Source organism: Oncorhynchus gorbuscha, unplaced genomic scaffold (assembly GCF_021184085.1).
Source record: "Oncorhynchus gorbuscha isolate QuinsamMale2020 ecotype Even-year unplaced genomic scaffold, OgorEven_v1.0 Un_scaffold_828, whole genome shotgun sequence".
In the NCBI taxonomy this organism is placed as follows: Eukaryota; Metazoa; Chordata; class Actinopteri; order Salmoniformes; family Salmonidae; genus Oncorhynchus; species Oncorhynchus gorbuscha.
The window spans coordinates 136,416-159,947 of NW_025745827.1; the positions used below are offsets into that span (position 1 = coordinate 136,416).

A 23,532-nucleotide genomic window follows, 5' to 3' on the forward strand; every position below is an offset into this window, starting at 1 on the left:
ACAGAGACTAATGGAGTAGGGAGACAGTTGAGAGCTCTGGGACTGGCAGGGACACCTCAGACAGAGACTAATGGAGTAGGGAGACAGTTGACAGCTCTGTGACTGGCAGGGACACCTCAGACAGAGACTAATGGAGTAGGAGACAGTTGAGAGCTCTGGGACTGGCAGGGACACCTCAGACAGAGACTAATGGAGTAGGGAGACAGTTGAGAGCTCTGGGACTGGCAGGGACACCTCAGACAGAGACTAATGGAGTAGGGAGACAGTTGACAGCTCTGGGACTGGCAGGGACACCTCAGACAGAGACTAATGGATTAGGGAGACAGTTGAGAGCTCTGGGACTGGCAGGGACACCTCAGACAGAGACTAATGGAGTAGGGAGACAGTTGAGAGCTCTGGGACTGGCAGGGACACCTCAGACAGAGACTAATGGAGTAGGGAGACAGTTGAGAGCTCTGGGACTGGCAGGGACACCTCAGACAGAGACTAATGGAGTAGGGAGACAGTTGAGAGCTCTGGGACTGGCAGGGACACCTCAGACAGAGACTAATGGAGTAGGGAGACAGTTGAGAGCTCTGGGACTGGCAGGGACACCTCAGACAGAGACTAATGGAGTAGGGAGACAGTTGAGAGCTCTGGGACTGGCAGGGACACCTCAGACAGAGACTAATGGAGTAGGGAGACAGTTGAGAGCTCTGGGACTGGCAGGGACACCTCAGACAGAGACTAATGGAGTAGGGAGACAGTTGAGAGCTCTGGGACTGGCAGGGACACCTCAGACAGAGACTAATGGAGTAGGGAGACAGTTGAGAGCTCTGGGACTGGCAGGGACACCTCAGACAGAGACTAATGGAGTAGGGAGACAGTTGAGAGCTCTGGGACTGGCAGGGACACCTCAGACAGAGACTAATGGAGTAGGGAGACAGTTGAGAGCTCTGGGACTGGCAGGGACACCTCAGACAGAGACTAATGGAGTAGGGAGACAGTTGAGAGCTCTGGGACAGGCAGGGACACCTCAGACAGAGACTAATGGAGTAGGGAGACAGTTGAGAGCTCTGGGACTGGCAGGGACACCTCAGACAGAGACTAATGGAGTAGGGAGACAGTTGAGAGCTCTGGGACTGGCAGGGACACCTCAGACAGAGACTAATGGAGTAGGGAGACAGTTGAGAGCTCTACTGGGACTGGCAGGGACACCTCAGACAGAGACTAATGGAGTAGGGAGACAGTTGAGAGCTCTGGGACTGGCAGGGACACCTCAGACAGAGACTAATGGAGTAGGGAGACAGTTGAGAGCTCTGGGACTGGCAGGGACACCTCAGGGCTTCATACCCTCTCCTATCCCTCTTCTGCATGTATGGTGAAGGTCAGGTTTGGTAAGGTAACGGTACAAGGATGGGGGCGGAGCTTATTAGAATAATATCCAGCATGCTTTGCAAGTGTTTGTGTTTTTTTTACATTTACATTTTGGTCATTCAGCAGACGCTCTTAACCAGAGGAACTTACTGCATGTGATAGATACATATTTTGTTGCAATCTACAATTGGTTCCTCTTTCCTATTAAAACCTGTCTAAGCCAGAGGGTGGGGGTTCTACTAAGGATCGTTTAGCTGTTTGATTTTTGAATTTTAAGACCCCTTGAAGAATAAAAAAAAACAGAAGAAAAACATGATTGGATGAATTTTGGGGGGTACCTTACTGCTATTAGCATATTCAAATGCATCGAATAACATATTCACTACATAGAACAACAGATCAAAAGGAAGTTTGTTCTGAAGTGTCTGAGTGATATATGAAAGACCAGGATTTTATTCTTATTTTTGTCACTAAACAGTCTCCATACCTCCGTTCATTTTTTTCAACTGGTACCACGGGACCTTCAGACAATATATATATATATATATTTTTATGCCATTTAACTTTTATGGACTTACAGTCATGTGTGCATACATTCTACGTATGGGTGGTATGGGTGGTCCCGGGGATTGAACCCACTACCCTGGCGTTACAAGCGCCATGCTCTACCAACTGAGCTGATAACTGTAATATAATGCTTACTTATTATACTTGAGAATGTATATCAGTTGAAATTTGGCCATGGAATCAATGATCGAAAAATAAGTATTTTCAAATGCACCTGATTTCAACGTCCAGAAAATGGGTTATTTTCAATGTCCGGATGATCCATATTTTCATCACCTAAAATGTACCTGATGTCAATGTCTGAAACATAGTTGTGAAATATGTATTTTCAATGGCCTTTCGCTTATTGGGACATGGTTGTCCTCTTTAATGTGAGTTCGATAGGTTCATAGAAGTTAGCATCCTTCCTCTTGATCTGAATTATGTTGATTTATGCATTACCTGTCCACCCCTGCAGTGGCACACTGTAACCAGCAGGTGGAGACAAAGTTCAGGAACTCTGATGGAATTAGAATTGTCACTTTTTTTTCCTACTTTTTCAAACTGTTTTACCTGCAGGCTGCATGTTCTGTTGGAAATAACACAGCTCAATATTTAGAAACACTGCACACTCCTTTTCAACTGGTCTCTTCTGCCTGAAATTACCAGGACAAGTATACAGCACTAACACTCGCTCATTATTGTTATTATGTTGGGTGCTGTCGGTAGTAATGTTCAGGACTGAGTGTTGCCCTGGTGCCAGTCAGTGTGACTGGGATGAGTGAGTTAGTGTTGGGTGTCCTCCTGCATTATCTTGGATCAGGGTTAGTTTTCACTTGGGGAACTTCCTGCTATCTGTTTACACAGTGGTGATGGCAGGGAGCCCACTCATGTTACTACGAGAGACCAGATGGAGAGAAGGGGGAGGTAGAGAGCGAGACGAGAGAGGGGAAGACTAGAGTGAGAGAGAGAACAATAGAGAAAGGAAGTCAAGAGGCAGAGAATCCTAGAGCAGAGCCAGAGATGAGAGGGAGCAGCCGCAGCCCAGATGACATCTCCATACCAGGGTTTGTTCCTGGCACCAGAGAGGTTGGATGGAAACCTGTGGAATCGCACACTAGAGCAGCAGACGTTAAGCAGGGGATTGGCTGTAAAGCTGCTGTGTGCCTTTCGGCTGTTCTGTCAGCTGTGACTGTGTGATGTGGTGTCCAGGACTAGAGCCTGGGACCGCGGCCAAGTCTGACTTCTGACTGGCCATTGGCCCAGAGTGGCAGGTGGAACAGGGGCTGTAGCCAGTAGCCAGACAGGTGACAGGAGAGAGAGGCCAGGAACATCAGAACACTTCCTGGAGCAGAGTTGAGTCACAGCAGAGTCGTTCTAGTGACTTGGGCAAAATGCAGTCATATTTAATTAAGATCTACATGTGAACAAATGAGCAGCATATGTAGTTAACCACCTCCCTATAGTTACAGTAGAGATACCATCTGCTGTTTTAGATTCAGTTGAAACATTCTCTGACTTGTTCTGATGGTTCAGTTCATTGGGTATGATTACTGTCTGAAATATGAAGGGTTGAGAATATAGAAACATCAAGCACGTGTGTTGTTTTGAGGTTTGAGTCGGGCACCTCCTCGGCTACCTCGGCTACACTCGTTCATGAGGACCCGGCGTCTGTTTTATGCGGAGGATCTCAGCACCTCTTTAGGGAGTTTGATGGAAGAGAATCAAGTGTCTCACTACAGTGTGTGTGTGTGTGTGGTGACTACACCCATATTCATTTAATTATAATATTTTATTGGGTAGGAGAGCTGAGCTGCCACCTCTCTGGCATCCGTCAGAAGGTACCCAGGATGCACCCTGTCCCCCTCCCTCTCTCTGTCTGCCTTGGAATATATTGATGTCTCTGGTTTGATCTCCAAACATTTGGTTATCCCTGCATTCCAGGCTCTCTATGACCTCCACTGTGATGAGAAACAGACGGACGGTCAACTAGAAGACTGGATTTAAGTCTATTATGTAAAACGCCTGATGGCTCTGAAAGGAAGATGAAGTAGTGTAGCTAATATTGTAGTGTCAGACACTAGCTTTGAGTCTCTGAGAATGTAAAGTCCAAATCTCTGAGTAAACCACTACTTAAACATGTTTCCATGTACCATCTGCCGAAGTAGAATGGCCCCTTTATTCCAATGAACTTGTTGACCTCAGTTCTTTGATCTAGTCGACCGAGACACACGCTACTCCTGTCTCTCAGTGGGGTATCAATCATTCTGCATCATAGCCTTTTCAACCCAGTTCAGTCTGTGTGGGGGGCTGAGTTGGGGGACTGGGCACAACAACCCAAAACACACACAGTCACGGAACACAGATTACAACTGAGGAGAAACAAAGAGGAGAGGAGGAGAGCGTCGCACGCTAACCAACTGTTGGGTCTCTGAGAGCGTTGCACGCTAACCAACTGTTGGATCTCTGAGAGCGTTGCACGCTAACCAACTGTTGGATCTCTGAGAGCGTCGCACGCTAACCAACTGTTGGATCTCTGAGAGCGTCGCACGCTAATCAACTTTTGGGTCTCTGAGAGCGCACGCTAACCAACTGTTGGATCTCTGAGAGCGTTGCACGCTAACCAACTGTTGGATCTCTGAGAGTGTTGCACGCTAACCAACTGTTGGATCTCTGAAAGCGTTGCACGCTAACCAACTGTTGGATCTCTGAGAGCGTTGCACGCTAACCAACTGTTGGATCTCTGAGAGCGTTGCACGCTAACCAACTGTTGGATCTCTGAGAGCGTTGCACGCTAACCAACTGTTGGATCTCTGAGAGTGTTGCACGCTAACCAACTGTTGGATCTCTGAAAGCGTTGCACGCTAACCAACTGTTGGATCTCTGAGAGCGTTGCACGCTAACCAACTGTTGGATCTCTGAGAGCGTTGCACGCTAACCAACTGTTGGATCTCTGAGAGTGTTGCACGCTAACCAACTGTTGGATCTCTGAAAGCGTTGCACGCTAACCAACTGTTGGATCTCTGAGAGCGTTGCACGCTAACCAACTGTTGGATCTCTGAAAGCGCGCTAACCAACTGTTGGATCTCTGAGAGCGTTGCACGCTAACCAACTGTTGGATCTCTGAGAGCGTTGCACGCTAACCAACTGTTGGGTCTCTGAGAGCGTTGCACGCTAACCAACTGTTGGATCTCTGAGAGCGTTGCACGCTAACCAACTGTTGGGTCTCTGAGAGCGTTGCGCGCTAACCAACTGTTGGATCTCTGAGAGCGTTGCACGCTAACCAACTGTTGGGTCTCTGAGAGCGTTGCGCGCTAACCAACTGTTGGATTTCTGAGAGCGTTGCGCGCTAACCAACTGTTGGATCTCTGAGAGCGTTGCGCGCTAACCAACTGTTGGGTCTCTGAGAGCGTTGCACGCTAACCAACTGTTGGATCTCTGAGAGCGTTGCACGCTAACCAACTGTTGGATCTCTGAGAGCGTCGCACGCTAACCAACTGTTGGATCTCTGAGAGCGTAGCACGCTAACCAACTGTTGGCTCTCTGAGAGCGTCGCACGCTAACCAACTGTTGGATCTCTGAGAGCGTAGCACGCTAACCAACTGTTGGCTCTCTGAGAGCGTCGCACGCTAACCAACTGTTGGATCTCTGAGAGCGTTGCACGCTAACCAACTGTTGGATCTCTGAGAGCGTAGCACGCTAACCAACTGTTGGCTCTCTGAGAGCGTAGCACGCTAACCAACTGTTGGGTCTCTGAGAGCGTTGCACGCTAACCAACTGTTGGATCTCTGAGAGCGTAGCACGCTAACCAACTGTTGGGTCTCTGAGAGCGTTGCACGCTAACCAACTGTTGGATCTCTGAGAGCGTTGCACGCTAACCAACTGTTGGATCTCTGAGCTAACCAACTGTTGGGTCTCTGAGAGCGTCGCACGCTAACCAACTGTTGGATCTCTGAGAGCGTCGCACGCTAACCAACTGTTGGATCTCTGAGAGCGTCGCACGCTAACCAACTGTTGGATCTCTGAGAGCGTCGCACGCTAACCAACTGTTGGATCTCTGAGAGCGTCGCACGCTAACCAACTGTTGGATCTCTGAGAGCGTCGCACGCTAACCAACTGTTGGGTCTCTGAGAGCGTCGCACGCTAACCAACTGTTGGATCTCTGAGAGCGTCGCACGCTAACCAACTGTTGGATCTCTGAGAGCGTCACACGCTAACCAACTGTTGGATCTCTGAGAGCGTCGCACGCTAACCAACTGTTGGATCTCTGAGAGCGTCGCACGCTAACCAACTGTTGGATCTCTGAGAGCGTCGCACGCTAACCAACTGTTGGATCTCTGAGAGCGTCGCACGCTAACCAACTGTCAGTTCCCTACTGTGACGTGGTCATTTGTTTTCCTCTTGCAGTGCTGGGTGAATGATAGTGCAACAGGGGAAGAGGCCTTGGTACATGTTTGCCCTCTGTGGGTTATTGTTGAATGAAGTCATATGTACATAGAAGTGTGCAGTATATAAATCAGAGTTGAGATGAGGCGACTATGGGAAGACATTAATAGGAAAAGTTTAATACAATGCGTGAAATAACAGAATAACTTTGGATTGAAGAGTTGATGTAAAGAAATGCATTGGAGACTGAGAACCATAGAGATGGAAAGACATCTCAACTTTGTGTCTGTGCCCTTATGGCATCTGACAGCATGGGCCATCTCCATTTTAAAGTTGTACATTTTCTTCTTATTTTGTGTTTGAAAAAAGTGAAAAGCTAATATTGTTTATTTACTGCCACCTACAGTACTGGAGTCCTGAACCAAATCCTGGGTGTCATTCATTTATTTTGGCCACTAGATGGCGGTGATATAGCTTAAAGCCATTTATAAACCATAACACCCAATTTGAATGCTCTGATAAGTGGCTGATCGCTCCCAACCCATAGGAATCCCCACCCAGTTGACTACTTTACAATGGTGTAAGCCCTCAGTGGCAATGTCTGTGTTAAAACAGGTTATATCCTAGTTGAGTCCTCTAACCATCTCTATGGATAGAGCATGTTCTGAACTGTCCGTGTTAAAACAGGTTATATCCTAGTTGAGTCCTCTAACCATCTCTATGGATAGAGCATGTTCTGAACTGTCCATGTTAAAACAGGTTAGATCCACGTTGAGTCCTCTAACCATCTCTATGGATAGAGCATGTTCTGAACTGTCCATGTTAAAACAGGTTATATCCACGTTGAGTCCTCTAAACATCTCTATGGATAGAGCATGTTCTGAACTGTCCATGTTAAAACAGGTTATATCCACGTTGAGTCCTCTAACCATCTCTATGGATAGAGCATGTTCTGAACTGTCCATGTTAAAACAGGTTATATCCACGTTGAGTCCTCTAACCATCTCTATGGATAGAGCATGTTCTGAACTGTCCATGTTAAAACAGGTTATATCCACGTTGAGTCCTCTAACCAACTCTATGGATAGAGCATGTTCTGAACTGTCCGTGTTAAAACAGGTTATATCCTAGTTGAGTCCTCTAACCAACTCTATGGATAGAGCATGTTAAAACAGGTTATATTCTAGTTGAGTCCTCTAACCATCTCTATGGATAGAGCATGTTCTGAACTGTCCATGTTAAAACAGGTTATATCCACGTTGAGTCCTCTAACCATCTCTATGGATAGAGCATGTTCTGAACTGTCCGTGTTAAAACAGGTTATATCCACGTTGAGTCCTCTAACCATCTCTATGGATAGAGCATGTTCTGAACTGTCCATGTTAAAACAGGTTATATCCACGTTGAGTCCTCTAACCATCTCTATGGATAGAGCATGTTCTGAACTGTCCGTGTTAAAACAGGTTATATCCACGTTGAGTCCTCTAACCATCTCTATGGATAGAGCATGTTCTGAACTGTCCGTGTTAAAACAGGTTATATCCACTTTGAGTCCTCTAACCAACTCTATGGATAGAGCATGTTCTGAACTGTCCGTGTTAAAACAGGTTATATTCTAGTTGAGTCCTCTAACCATCTCTATGGATAGAGCATGTTCTGAACTGTCCGTGTTAAAACAGGTTATATTCTAGTTGAGTCCTCTAACCATCTCTATGGATAGAGCATGTTCTGAACTGTCCATGTTAAAACAGGTTATATCCACGTTGAGTCCTCTAACCATCTCTATGGATAGAGCATGTTCTGAACTGTCCGTGTTAAAACAGGTTATATCCACGTTGAGTCCTCTAACCATCTCTATGGATAGAGCATGTTCTGAACTGTCCATGTTAAAACAGGTTATATCCACGTTGAGTCCTCTAACCATCTCTATGGATAGAGCATGTTCTGAACTGTCCGTGTTAAAACAGGTTATATCCACTTTGAGTCCTCTAACCAACTCTATGGATAGAGCATGTTCTGAACTGTCCGTGTTAAAACAGGTTATATCCACTTTGAGTCCTCTAACCAACTCTATGGATAGAGCATGTTCTGAACTGTCCGTGTTAAAACAGGTTATATCCACTTTGAGTCCTCTAACCAACTCTATGGATAGAGCATGTTCTGAACTGTCCGTGTTAAAACAGGTTATATCCACGTTGAGTCCTCTAACCATCTCTATGGATAGAGCATGTTCTGAACTGTCCGTGTTAAAACAGGTTATATCCACTTTGAGTCCTCTAACCATCTCTATGGATAGAGCATGTTCTGAACTGTCCATGTTAAAACAGGTTATATCCACGTTGAGTCCTCTAACCATCTCTATGGATAGAGCATGTTCTGAACTGTCCGTGTTAAAACAGGTTATATCCACGTTGAGTCCTCTAACCATCTCTATGGATAGAGCATGTTCTGAACTGTCCATGTTAAAACAGGTTATATCCACGTTGAGTCCTCTAACCATCTCTATGGATAGAGCATGTTCTGAACTGTCCGTGTTAAAACAGGTTATATCCACTTTGAGTCCTCTAACCAACTCTATGGATAGAGCATGTTCTGAACTGTCCGTGTTAAAACAGGTTATATCCACTTTGAGTCCTCTAACCAACTCTATGGATAGAGCATGTTCTGAACTGTCCGTGTTAAAACAGGTTATATCCACTTTGAGTCCTCTAACCAACTCTATGGATAGAGCATGTTCTGAACTGTCCGTGTTAAAACAGGTTATATCCACGTTGAGTCCTCTAACCATCTCTATGGATAGAGCATGTTCTGAACTGTCCGTGTTAAAACAGGTTATATCCACTTTGAGTCCTCTAACCAACTCTATGGATAGAGCATGTTCTGAACTGTCCGTGTTAAAACAGGTTATATCCACTTTGAGTCCTCTAACCAACTCTATGGATAGAGCATGTTCTGAACTGTCCGTGTTAAAACAGGTTATATCCACTTTGAGTCCTCTAACCAACTCTATGGATAGAGCATGTTCTGAACTGTCCGTGTTAAAACAGGTTATATCCACGTTGAGTCCTCTAACCATCTCTATGGATAGAGCATGTTCTGAACTGTCCGTGTTAAAACAGGTTATATCCACTTTGAGTCCTCTAACCAACTCTATGGATAGAGCATGTTCTGAACTGTCCGTGTTAAAACAGGTTATATCCACTTTGAGTCCTCTAACCAACTCTATGGATAGAGCATGTTCTGAACTGTCCGTGTTAAAACAGGTTATATCCACTTTGAGTCCTCTAACCAACTCTATGGATAGAGCATGTTCTGAACTGTCCGTGTTAAAACAGGTTATATCCACTTTGAGTCCTCTAACCAACTCTATGGATAGAGCATGTTCTGAACTGTCCGTGTTAAAACAGGTTATATCCACGTTGAGTCCTCTAACCATCTCTATGGATAGAGCATGTTCTGAACTGTCCGTGTTAAAACAGGTTATATCCACTTTGAGTCCTCTAACCATCTCTATGGATAGAGCATGTTCTGAACTGTCCGTGTTAAAACAGGTTATATCCACGTTGAGTCCTCTAACCATCTCTATGGATAGAGCATGTTCTGAACTGTCCGTGTTAAAACAGGTTATATCCACGTTGAGTCCTCTAACCATCTCTATGGATAGAGCATGTTCTGAACTGTCCGTGTTAAAACAGGTTATATCCACGTTGAGTCCTCTAACCATCTCTATGGATAGAGCATGTTCTGAACTGTCCGTGTTAAAACAGGTTATATCCACTTTGAGTCCTCTAACCAACTCTATGGATAGAGCATGTTCTGAACTGTCCGTGTTAAAACAGGTTATATCCACTTTGAGTCCTCTAACCAACTCTATGGATAGAGCATGTTCTGAACTGTCCGTGTTAAAACAGGTTATATCCACTTTGAGTCCTCTAACCAACTCTATGGATAGAGCATGTTCTGAACTGTCCGTGTTAAAACAGGTTATATCCACGTTGAGTCCTCTAACCATCTCTATGGATAGAGCATGTTCTGAACTGTCCGTGTTAAAACAGGTTATATCCACTTTGAGTCCTCTAACCAACTCTATGGATAGAGCATGTTCTGAACTGTCCGTGTTAAAACAGGTTATATCCACTTTGAGTCCTCTAACCAACTCTATGGATAGAGCATGTTCTGAACTGTCCGTGTTAAAACAGGTTATATCCACTTTGAGTCCTCTAACCAACTCTATGGATAGAGCATGTTCTGAACTGTCCGTGTTAAAACAGGTTATATCCACTTTGAGTCCTCTAACCAACTCTATGGATAGAGCATGTTCTGAACTGTCCATGTTAAAACAGGTTATATCCACTTTGAGTCCTCTAACCAACTCTATGGATAGAGCATGTTCTGAACTGTGACTGGTGTGCTTTCTTGTTGTTTGTGAAAGATGCTGGCTGGACACCGGTCCCTAGGTCAAGTTCAGTCTCTGACCCCCACCCCTCACCTTTGACCCCTCACCTCGGATGGAAGAACGCACCCATTCCTTTAGGAGGTGAGAGACCACAAGTCACTGCCCCTCTCTCCGTACACACACACACACACACACACACACACACACACACACACACACACACACACACACACACACACACACACACACACACACACACACACACACACACACACACACACACACACACACACACACACAGACACACACACACACAGACAGACACACACACAGACACACACACAGACAGACAGACAGACAGACAGACAGACAGACAGACAGACACACAGACACACAGACACACAGACACACAGACACACAGACACACACACAGACAGACACACAGACACAGACACAGACACAGACACAGACACAGACAGACACACACACAGACACACAGACACACACACAGACACACAGACACACACACAGACACAGACAGACACACACACAGACACACAGACACACACACAGACACACAGACACACACACACACACAGACACAGACACACACACAGACAGACAGAGACACAGACACACACACACACAGACACAGACACAGACACACACAGACAGACAGAGACACAGACACACAGACAGACACACAGACAGACACACAGACAGACACACACACACAGACACACAGACAGACACACAGACAGACACACAGACAGACACAGACCATTTAGATTCACCAGTGTTCCAGTAGGGAGGGTGGGGTCAGTGTCGTAACTACATATGTGGACACTGAGGTCTGGATCTCTGGAATTTCTCCTAATGAGATTTTTTTATTGAGAAACTATATATTTTGTTCATAATAAAGAAAAAATCCATTACAGGTCAACATGTAAATATTGCTCCCAGCGCTTCAACTGAGTTGTCATCGCGCCGGCCTCTTTGAGAACGAGAGGAATCATAAACACTGCTTTGTTCGTTACGTTCTCCTGCCTCCTCCTGATTGGTTCCCCAGAGTCAAATGGCTAACTCCGCCCTCCACAGGACTGAGACGTGAACTGAACTACCGAAGCGTCCAGTCGGCTCAACGAGGCAACTAGAGGCTGCTGACAGTGTGTTTGCGGCAATTTTAAAACTGTCCAGTGACTCCTTCCGTGTCTACAGACACCCACCCACCCACCCACCCAAACAGACACCCACCCACCCAAACAGACACCCACCCACCCACCCAAACAGACACCCACCCACCCACCCAAACAGACACCCACCCACCCACCCAAACAGACAGACAGACACCCACCCACCCACCCACCCAAACAAACAAACACCCACCCACCCACCCAAACAAACAAACACCCACCCACCCACCTACCCACCCAAACAAACAAACACTGACTCACGAGTGCACAATTGGTACATAGTCGCAAATAGACATGTCAGTCAGGTGTCTAGCTGCCTGCAGAGACTTCTAGTGTTGAAGTGCTCTGGCTGGTATTACTGAACCAGAAGGATGAAGTGAGAAGCCAACGTCTGGCTGGTATTACTGAACCAGAAGGATGAAGTGAGAAGCTAACGTCTGGCTGGTATTACTGAACCAGAAGGATGAAGTGAGAAGCCAACGTCTGGCTGGTATTACTGAACCAGAAGGATGAAGTGAGAAGCTAACGTCTGGCTGGTATTACTGAACCAGAAGGATGAAGTGAGAAGCTAACGTCTGGCTGGTATTACTGAACCAGAAGGATGAAGTGAGAAGCCAACGTCTGGCTGGTATTACTGAACCAGAAGGATGAAGTGAGAAGCTAACATCTGGCTGGTATTACTGAACCAGAAGGATGAAGTGAACGTCTGGCTGGTTGAGAAAACGTCTGGCTGGTATTACTGAACCAGAAGGATGAAGTGAGAAGCCAACGTCTGGCTGGTATTACTGAACCAGAAGGATGAAGTGAGAAGCTAACGTCTGGCTGGTATTACTGAACCAGAAGGATGAAGTGAGAAGCCAACGTCTGGCTGGTATTACTGAACCAGAAGGATGAAGTGAGAAGCCAACGTCTGGCTGGTATTACTGAACCAGAAGGATGAAGTGAGAAGCCAACGTCTGGCTGGTATTACTGAACCAGAAGGATGAAGTGAGAAGCCAACGTCTGGCTGGTATTACTGAACCAGAAGGATGAAGTGAGAAGCTAACGTCTGGCTGGTATTACTGAACCAGAAGGATGAAGTGAGAAGCCAACGTCTGGCTGGTATTACTGAACCAGAAGGATGAAGTGAGAAGCTAACGTCTGGCTGGTATTACTGAACCAGAAGGATGAAGTGAGAAGCCAACGTCTGGCTGGTATTACTGAACCAGAAGGATGAAGTGAGAAGCCAACGTCTGGCTGGTATTACTGAACCAGAAGGATGAAGTGAGAAGCCAACGTCTGGCTGGTATTACTGAACCAGAAGGATGAAGTGAGAAGCCAACGTCTGGCTGGTATTACTGAACCAGAAGGATGAAGTGAGAAGCCTGGCGTATTACTGAACCTGGCTGGTATTACTGAACCAGAAGGATGAAGTGAGAAGCTAACGTTAAACGGAGCAGAAAAATACTTTCTTTACAGAGGGTAGGCTACTGAGACAGATAGTGATGTGGTGCTCAGTGGTGAGGCTGCAATGCATGCAGGAGGAAGTGGACACAGAAAGAGGGGTTAGTACAGTGGTTACCAAACTTGGGGTCAGGGCCCCATGTAGGGTCCCCTCAGAAAATCTGTACAAATTTTGTCAAACAAGTTAGGAACTACATCTCAACATGGAACTACATCTCAACATGGCCTATCTCCCCAATAAGGCCTACATTAAAATGATATCAACATGGCCTATCTCCCCAATAAGACCTACAATCCCATGATATCAACATGGCCTATCTCCCCAATAAGACCTACATTACAATGATATCACCATGCAAACAGTACAGGTAAATGTCCTAAGTTTAATTTCGTCTCTGATGTTGCGTGTCAGTATTTCCCTCCATTCAGGGGTGTATCACAACTGTAAAGCCCACCGCACCTCTCTAATTCAGAGACCTTCTCCTACCGATCTCCATACAGACCTTCTCCTACCGATCTCCATACAAACCTTCTCCTACCGATCTCCATACAAACCTTCTCCTACCGATCTCCATACAAACCTTCTCCTACCGATCTCCATACAAACCTTCTCCTACCGATCTCCATACAAACCTTCTCCTACCGATCTCCATACAAACCTTCTCCTACCGATCTCCATACAAACCTTCTCCTACCGATCTCCATACAAACCTTCTCCTACCGATCTCCATACAAACCTTCTCCTACCGATCTCCATACAAACCTTCTCCTACCGATCTCCCATACAAACCTTCTCCTACCGATCTCCATACAAACCTTCTCCTACCGATCTCCCATACAAACCTTCTCCTACCGATCTCCATACAAACCTTCTCCTACCGATCTCCATACAAACCTTCTCCTACCGATCTCCATACAAACCTTCTCCTACCGATCTCCATACAAACCTTCTCCTACCGATCTCCCATACAAACCTTCTCCTACCGATCTCCATACAAACCTTCTCCTACCGATCTCCATACAAACCTTCTCCTACCGATCTCCATACAAACCTTCTCCTACCGATCTCCATACAAACCTTCTCCTACCGATCTCCATACAAACCTTCTCCTACCATCTCCATACAAACCTTCTCCTACCGATCTCCATACAAACCTTCTCCTACCGATCTCCATACAAACCTTCTCCTACCGATCTCCATACAAACCTTCTCCTACCGATCTCCATACAAACCTTCTCCTACCGATCTCCATACAAACCTTCTCCTACCGATCTCCATACAAACCTTCTCCTACCGATCTCCATACAAACCTTCTCCTACCGATCTCCCATACAAACCTTCTCCTACCGATCTCCATACAAACCTTCTCCTACCGATCTCCATACAAACCTTCTCCTACCGATCTCCATACAAACCTTCTCCTACCGATCTCCCATACAAACCTTCTCCTACCGATCTCCATACAAACCTTCTCCTACCGATCTCCATACAAACCTTCTCCTACCGATCTCCATACAAACCTTCTCCTACCGATCTCCATACAAACCTTCTCCTACCGATCTCCATACAAACCTTCTCCTACCGATCTCCATACAAACCTTCTCCTACCGATCTCCATACAAACCTTCTCCTACCGATCTCCATACAAACCTTCTCCTACCGATCTCCATACAAACCTTCTCCTACCGATCTCCATACAAACCTTCTCCTACCGATCTCCATACAAACCTTCTCCTACCGATCTCCATACAAACCTTCTCCTACCGATCTCCATACAAACCTTCTCCTACCGATCTCCATACAAACCTTCTCCTACCGATCTCCATACAAACCTTCTCCTACCGATCTCCATACAAACCTTCTCCTACCGATCTCCATACAAACCTTCTCCTACCGATCTCCATACAAACCTTCTCCTACCGATCTCCATACAAACCTTCTCCTACCGATCTCCATACAAACCTTCTCCTACCGATCTCCATACAAACCTTCTCCTACCGATCTCCATACAAACCTTCTCCTACCGATCTCCATACAAACCTTCTCCTACCGATCTCCTACACAAACCTTCTCTTACCGATCTCCCGTACAAACCTTCTCTTACCGATCTCCCGTACAAACCTTCTCCTACCGATCTCCATACAAACCTTCTCCTACCGATCTCCATACAAACCTTCTCCTACCGATCTCCATACAAACCTTCTCCTACCGATCTCCAAACAAACCTTCTCCTACCGATCTCCCATACAAACCTTCTCCTACCGATCTCCATACAAACCTTCTCCTACCGATCTCCATACAAACCTTCTCCTACCGATCTCCATACAAACCTTCTCCTACCGATCTCCTACACAAACCTTCTCTTACCGATCTCCCGTACAAACCTTCTCCTACCGATCTCCATACAAACCTTCTCCTACCGATCTCCATACAAACCTTCTCCTACCGATCTCCATACAAACCTTCTCCTACCGATCTCCAAACAAACCTTCTCCTACCGATCTCCCATACAAACCTTCTCCTACCGATCTCCATACAAACCTTCTCCTACCGATCTCCATACAAAAACCTTCTACCGTTCTCCATACAAAAACCTTCTACCGTTCTCCATACAAAAACCTTCTACCGTTCTCCATACAAAAACCTTCTCCTACCGATCTCCATACAAAAACCTTCTCCTACCGATCTCCCATACGAAAACCTTCTCCTACCGATCTCCATACAAAAACCTTCTCCTACCGATCTCCATACAAAAACCTTCTCCTACCGATCTCCCATACGAAAACCTTCTCCTACCGATCTCCATACAAAAACCTTCTCCTACCGTTCTCCATACAAAAACCTTCTCCTACCGATCTCCATACAAAAACCTTCTCTTACCGATCTCCCATACAAAAACCTTCTCTTACCTATCTCCGTACACACTTTCTCTTACCTATCTCAAACCTACTCTTCCCTATCTCCCGTACAAACCTTCTCCTACCTATCTCCTACACAAACCTTCTCTTCCCTATCTCCCGTACAAACCTTCTCCTACCTATCTCCTACACAAACCTTCTCTTACCGATCTCCCGTACAAACCTTCTCCTACCGATCTCCCATACAAACATTCTCTTACCTCTCTCAAAACGTATGTTACCGATCTCCCATACAAACCTTCTCCGACCTACCTATATTCTATCCTGGCCCAGGTACTGATCTATTCTCTACACTACCTCAAGACTCTCTGTTATCCCGCATCTTTCTCTCTCTGTCTCTCTCTGTCTCTCTCTGTCTCTCTCTGACTCTTCCTGTTTCTCTGTTTTTCTCTCTCTCTCTCCCTCTCTCTGTTTCTCTCTGTCTCTCTCTGTCTCTCTCTGACTCTTCCTGTTTCTCTGTTTTTCTCTCTCTCTCTCCCTCTCTCTGTTTCTCTCCCTCTCCCTCTCTCTCTCTCTCTCTCTCTCTCTCTCTCTCCCTCTCTGTTTCTCTCTCTCTCCCTCGCTCCATCTCTCTGTTTCTCTCCCTCTCCCTCTCTCTCTGTTTCTCTCCCTCTCCATCTCCCTCTCTCTCTATTTCTCTCCCTCTTCCTCTCCCTCTCTCTCTGTTTCTCTCCCTCTCCATCTCTCTGTTTCTCTCCCTCTCCCTCTCTCTCTGTTTCTCTCCCTCTCCCTCTCCCTCTCTCTCTGTTTCTCTCCCTCTCCCTCTCTCTCTGTTTCTCTCCCTCTCCCTCTCTCTCTGTTTCTCTCCCTCTCCCTCCATCTCTCTGTTTCTCTCCCTCTCCCCCTCTCTCTCTCTCCCTCTCTCTGTTTCTCTGTCTCTGTGTCTCTCAAGTCAATTCAAGAGCCTTTGTTGACATGGGAAACATGTTTACATTGCCAAAGGAAGTGAAATGGATAAACAAAAGTGAAATGAACAAAAAATGAACAGTAAACATTACACTCACAAGTTTCAAAGTAATAAACACATTTCAATGTGCAAAAGGGAAAATAAATACATATAAATATGGGTTGTATTTACAATGGTGTTTGTTCTTCACTGGTTGACCTTTTCTTGTGGCAACAGGTCACTAATCTTGCTGCTGTGATGTCACACTGTGGTATTTCACCCAGTAGATATGGGAGTTTATCAAAATTGTATTTGTTTTGTAATTCTTTGTGGATCTGTGTAATCTGGGTGAAATATGTGTCTCTAATGGTCATACATTGGGCAGGAGGTTAGGAAGTGCAGCTCAGTTTCCACCTCATTTTGTGGGCAGTGAGCACATAGCCTGTCTCCTCTTGAGAGCCATGTCTGCCTACGGCGGCCTTTCTCAATAGCAAGGCTTTGCTCACTGAGTCTGTACATAGTCAAAGCTTTCCTTAATTTTGGGTCAGTCCCAGTGGTCAGGTATTCTGCCAAGTAGCATTCCAGCTTGCTCTGTTTTTTTGGTAAATTCATTCCAATGTGTCAAGTAATTATATTTTTGTTTTCTCAGGATTTAGTTGGGTCTTCTGTCTCTCTCTCTTTCTGTCTCCCTGTGTCTCTCTTTCTCTGTCTTGCCCATCTCTCTGTGTCTCTCTCTTTTTCCACCTTCTCTCTGTCTCTCTCTTTCTCCGTCTTGACTCTCTCTCTGTGTCTCTCTCTTTCTCCACCTTCTCTCTGTGTCTCTCTCTTTCTCCACCTTCTCTCTGTGTCTCTCTCTTTTTCCACCTTCTCTCTGTCTCTCTCTTTCTCCGTCTTGACTCTCTCTCTGTGTCTCTCTCTTTCTCCACCTTCTCTCTGTGTCTCTCTCTTTCTCCACCTTCTCTCTGTGTCTCTCTCTTTCTCCACCTTCTCTCTGTCTCTCACTTTCTCCGTCTTGACTCTCTCTCTGTGTCTCTCTCTTTCTCCGTCTTGACTCTCTCTCTGTGTCTCTCTCTTTCTCCACCATCTCTGTGTCTCTCTTTTTCCACCTTCTCTCTGTCTCTCTCTTTCTCCGTCTTGACTCTCTCTCTGTGTCTCTCTCTTTCTCCGTCTTGACTCTCTCTCTGTGTCTCTCTCTTTCTCCACCTTCTCTCTGTGTCTCTCTTTCTCCACCTTCTCTCTGTGTCTCTCTCTTTCTCCACCTTCTCTCTGTCTCTCTCTTTCTCCGTCTTGACTCTCTCTCTGTGTCTCTCTCTTTCTCCGTCTTGACTCTCGCTCTGTCTCTCTCTTTCTCCACCTTCTCTCTGTGTCTCTCTCTTTCTCCGTCTCAACTCTCTCTCTCTGTGTCTCTCTCTTTCTCCACCTTCTCTCTGTGTCTCTCTCTTTCTCCACCTTCTCTCTGTGTCTCTCTCTTTCTCTGTCTTGACCATCTCTCTGTCTCTCTCTCGCTCCCTATATCTTCCTGTCTACTCTCGCCCTCTCGTTCTCCCTCCCTCTCTCTGGGGGAAGTTTCCGGGACAAATAAGAACTTCATAAATGTCAGATGGTAATGTTTGAAGGCTGAAGGGCCTGTAACTATGTCAGGTGTGTCCCTGTATAGCTGGTGTGTAGACAGCAGTGAGTTTTTACCCAGCACCACTAAATCACATTACAGAGAATGTGTGGAGTCAGGGATACTTCGTTAGCTTCTCAACTGCCTTTATATTAAGCATAACAACTGAGGTGTGTGTGTGTGTGTGTGTGTGTGTGTGTGTGTGTGTGTGTGTGTGTGTGTGTGTGTGTGTGTGTGTGTGTGTGTGTGTGTGTGTGTGTGTGTGTGTGTGTGTGTGTGTGTGTGTGTGTGTGTGTGTGGTTCAAAGACTTGAAGGAGTAGTGACATCATAGAGAAACAGACATTCTTAACCAGGTTAATGGGTGATGTTGGTCTACAGCCAGGGGCTCGTCCAGGACAGGCCTCGTATTCAACACAAATACATCGATTAGTAAGATAGATGATCTGTAATCGCCGTCAGAGTCCAAGACAGAAACACAAGTCTCCCTGATTACATTTCAAATGAGACCACATTCCAGGGGCTCGTCCAGGACAGCGGGAGGGACGGAAGCGTCATGGTGTGTGTGTGTGTGTGTGTGTGTGTGTGTGTGTGTGTGTGTGTGTGTGTGTGTGTGTGTGTGTGTGTGTGTGTGTGTGTGTGTGTGTGTGTGTGTGTGTGTGTCTTGGAGGCTGAGGTTGGTGATGTTAATTATTGACGCTACCCATCCCTTAAGCGGGATAATTATCATCAGCAACCGCTGAATAGCATAGCACCTCAGTCAAATAATATTACTAAAAATATTCATATTCATGAAATCACAAGTGCAATATTGTATTTTTATTATATTTTATTATTAAAACACAGCTTAGCGTTTTGTTAATCCACCTGTCGTCTCAGATTTTGAAATTATGCTTTACAGCGAAAGCAATCCAAGCGTTTGTATAAGTTTATCGATCGCATGACAAAACATTAAGTACACTTAGCATCAGGTAGCTTGGTCACGAAAATCAGAAAAGCAATCAAATTAATCGTTTACCTTTGATGATCTTCAGATGTTTTCACTCACGAGATTCCCAGTTACACAACAAATGTTCCTTTTGTTCCATAAAGATTATTTTTATATCCAAAATACCTCTGTTTGTTTGGCGCATTATGTTCAGAAATCCACAGCATAGAGCGCTCACGACAACGCAGACAAATTCAAAATAATATCAATAATGTCCACAGAAACATGTCAACCGTTTTTTATAATCAATCCTCAGGTTTAAAAAAAACAACATATAATTGATAAATTATCAACCGCAAATGTATTTCACAGTAGGAGAGGGAAAAGCAATGCCTATCCAAACTCTGTTGCGCGAGCGAAACTCATGTGACCAATTGACGCAATGTTATCGTTCTGGCTCATTTTTCAAAATAAAAGCCTGAAACTATGTCTGAATACTGTTGACACCTTGAGGAAGCTATAGGAAAATGAATCTGGTTGATATCCCTTTAAATGGAGCAATGGGGGGCTATGGAACATGGAGTTTTCAAAATAGAAGCCATTTCCTGGTTTGATTTATCTCAGGGTTTCGCCTGCAATATCAGTTCTGTTATACTCACAGACAATATTTTGACAGTTTTGGAAACTTTAGAGTGTTTTCTATCCTAATCTGTCAATTATATGCATATTCTAGCATCTGGTCCTGAGAAATAGGCAGTTTACTTTGGGAACGTTATTTTTCCAAACATAAAAATAGTGCCTCCTAGCTTCAAGAGGTTATTAATGATCTCCTCAGAGCAGACATACAGACGGTGGGAAACTCAGGAATGTTGGACCGTCTGAAACTCTAGACTGTTCTAGTCCGAGTAGAACTGAGCCCTGGCGACACCGGCCCAGATGGGTTGCGTCTCTCGTATACAAAACAGGAGATAATATTTTGACTTTTTTTTTGACAGGAGGTAGCAGGCTACCTGACGTTTTGTTAATAATGTATCCACATGCTACAGGTTTCACAGTTATATAGAAGACAAATAGCCTTGTAGTGTTGTCATAAACAGTGCAGGGTGAGAGAAGCAGCTGTAGCAACACTTTAACCTCTACCTGTACTTCTATGTAAGGACACTCATTTTAATTTCCTGTTTGAGAACATATCCTGTTGGTGAATAAACAGTGCAGGGTGACAGAGGAGGGCCAATGGAAAAAGCCCTGAGCACCCTCAAAGAGCTCCCAGCATGCTTAGCATCTAGCCCACATGCAGGCGAACACACACACACACACACACACACACACACACACACACACACACACACACACACACACACACACACACACACACACACACACACACACACACACACACACACACACACACACACACACACACACACACACACACACACACACACACACACACACACACACTTCTCCTGAACACAGAGGGAGAGTAAATATGCTTGTCACCTTTAAAACGTTCCCCTTTCGTCAGGCTGGGCTGAATAGATCCTTTGTATATCGTTAGCTGGTACTCACTGGCCCTCACAGGGCTTAGTTTGGCTGGTGCAGTCTGGAGGAGAGGGGAGAGAGAAGGAGGGAGGGGAGAGGAGGGGGGGGATATGGAGGAGGGGAGGAAGGGAGAGAGAAGGAGGTGAGAGGAGAGGAGGAGGGGAGGGGAGAGGAGAGAGAGGGGATAGAGAGGAGGAGGGGAGAGAGAATGAGGGGAGAGGAGGAGGGGAGGGGAGAGGAGAGAGAGGGGATAGAGAGGAGGGGAGAGAGAGGAGGAGGGGAGAGGAGGAGGGGAGAGAGGAGGGGATAGAGAGGAGGAGGGGGAGAGGAGGAGGGGAGAGAGGAGGGGAGAGAGAAGGAGGTGAGAGGAGAGGGAGGGGATAGAGAGGGGGAGGGAGGAGTGTGAAACTTAACCCTGTCCTGTCTGGATGGCTGTAGTTTGTCTTCACCTCTGTCCTACATCAATGCTGCATCATGGAGTGGGGATACTATGTACCAATCTGTTTACTGGAGTAAGTGCTGTTTCTAGTGATTATGTTTGAGTTGTTCCTGTTAGATTTACAGTCTTTTGATTGATGGGTTTATGACTGTAGGCTTTTGAGTGACTTTAAATCTCCGTGACACCAGTTCATTCACAGTATGAGTATCAACTTGTGTTAGTCAGTCACTCCGTAGTTGGTCAGTAGTGTACAGTCAGTCACTCCGTAGTTGGTCAGTAGTGTACAGTCAGTCACTCCGTAGTTGGTCAGTAGTGTACAGTCAGTCACTCCGTAGTTGGTCAGTAGTGTACAGTCAGTCACTCCGTAGTTGGTCAGTAGTGTACAGTCAGTCACAAGGTACTTGGTCAGTAGTGTACAGTCAGTCACTCCGTAGTTGGTCAGTAGTGTACAGTCAGTCACGCAGTAGTTGGTCAGTGGTGTACAGTCAGTCACTCCGTAGTTGGTCAGTAGTGTACAGTCAGTCACAAGGTACTTGGTCAGTAGTGTACAGTCAGTCACTCCGTAGTTGGTCAGTAGTGTACAGTCAGTCACTCCGTAGTTGGTCAGTAGTGTACAGTCAGTCACTCCGTAGTTGGTCAGTAGTGTACAGTCAGTCACAAGGTACTTGGTCAGTAGTGTACAGTCAGTCACTCCGTAGTTGGTCAGTAGTGTACAGTCAGTCACGCAGTAGTTGGTCAGTGGTGTACAGTCAGTCACTCAGTAGTTGGTCAGTAGTGTACAGTCAGTCACTCAGTAGTTGGTCAGTAGTGTACAGTCAGTCACTCAGTAGTTGGTCAGTAGTGTACAGTCAGTCACTCAGTAGTTGGTCAGTAGTGTACAGTCAGTCACTCAGTAGTTGGTCAGTAGTGTACAGTCATCAAACTCTGGGCTGTGAAGTCTTGCCATTTGTGGTTGTCGCCATTGTTCCTGCCTGTCGGGGCAGTGAGAGGAGGAGACCTCTAACACAGAGCAACAGGGCAGTGAGAGGAGGAGACCTCTAACACAGAGGAACAGGGCAGTGAGAGGAGGAGACCTCTAACACAGAGGACCAGGGCAGTGAGAGGAGGAGACCTCTAACACAGAGCAACAGGGCAGTGAGAGGAGGAGACCTCTAACACAGAGGAACAGGGTAGTGAGAGGAGGAGACCTCTAACACAGAGGAACAGGGCAGTGAGAGGAGGAGACCTCTAACACAGAGGAACAGGGCAGTGAGAGGAGGAGACCTCTAACACAGAGGACCAGGGTAGTGAGAGGAGGAGACCTCTAACACAGAGGAACAGGGCAGTGAGAGGAGGAGACCTCTAACACAGAGGAACAGGGCAGTGAGAGGAGGAGACCTCTAACACAGAGGAACAGGGCAGTGAGAAGAGGAGACCTCTACACAGAGGAACAGGGCAGTGAGAGGAGGAGACCTCTAACACAGAGGTGCTTTGAGAGGAGGGGGAACAGACAAAGGTTAAGGAGAGTTTCCTGCCCCCTCTAGTTAGCTAATGTGTCTGTTATAGACAGGTGTGTGTGTGTGTGTGGTGTGAAAAGAGCTGATTTTAATTGATAATAATAATATATGCCATTTAGCAGACGCTTTTATCCAAAGCGACTTACAGTCATGTGTGCATACATTCTACGTATGGGTGGTCCCGGGGATCGAACCCACTACCCTAGCGTTACAAGCGCCATGCTCTACCAACTGAGCTACAGAAGGACCACTGGAAAGAGGAAGTGTGTGTGTGTGTGTGTGTGTGTGTGTGTGTGTGTGTGTGTGTGTGTGTGTGTGTGTGTGTGTGTGTGTGTGTGTGTGTGTGTGTGTGTGTGTGTGTGTGTGTGTGTGTGTGTGTGTGTGTGTGTGTGTGT

General features: G+C 46.0%; 2 protein-coding genes across 10 annotated transcripts in view; both read left to right on the forward strand.

Moving 5' to 3' along the window:
* The window catches only part of LOC124020470 (proline-rich protein 5-like), a 184,094-nt gene that overhangs the window by 119,490 nt on the left and 41,072 nt on the right, over positions 1–23,532 (forward strand). The window lies entirely within an intron of this gene.
* Positions 1–23,532, forward strand: part of LOC124020473 (proline-rich protein 5-like) — a 32,979-nt gene that overhangs the window by 2,852 nt on the left and 6,595 nt on the right. For both annotated transcript variants that reach the window (XR_006836079.1, XM_046335719.1), the window contains exon 2: positions 10,721–10,825. Coding sequence is in view for 1 of the 2 variants with exons in the window: in XM_046335719.1 (XP_046191675.1) it covers positions 10,797–10,825 (29 nt within the window). In the remaining variant the exon portion in view is untranslated. The remainder of the gene's footprint in view (positions 1–10,720; positions 10,826–23,532) is intronic.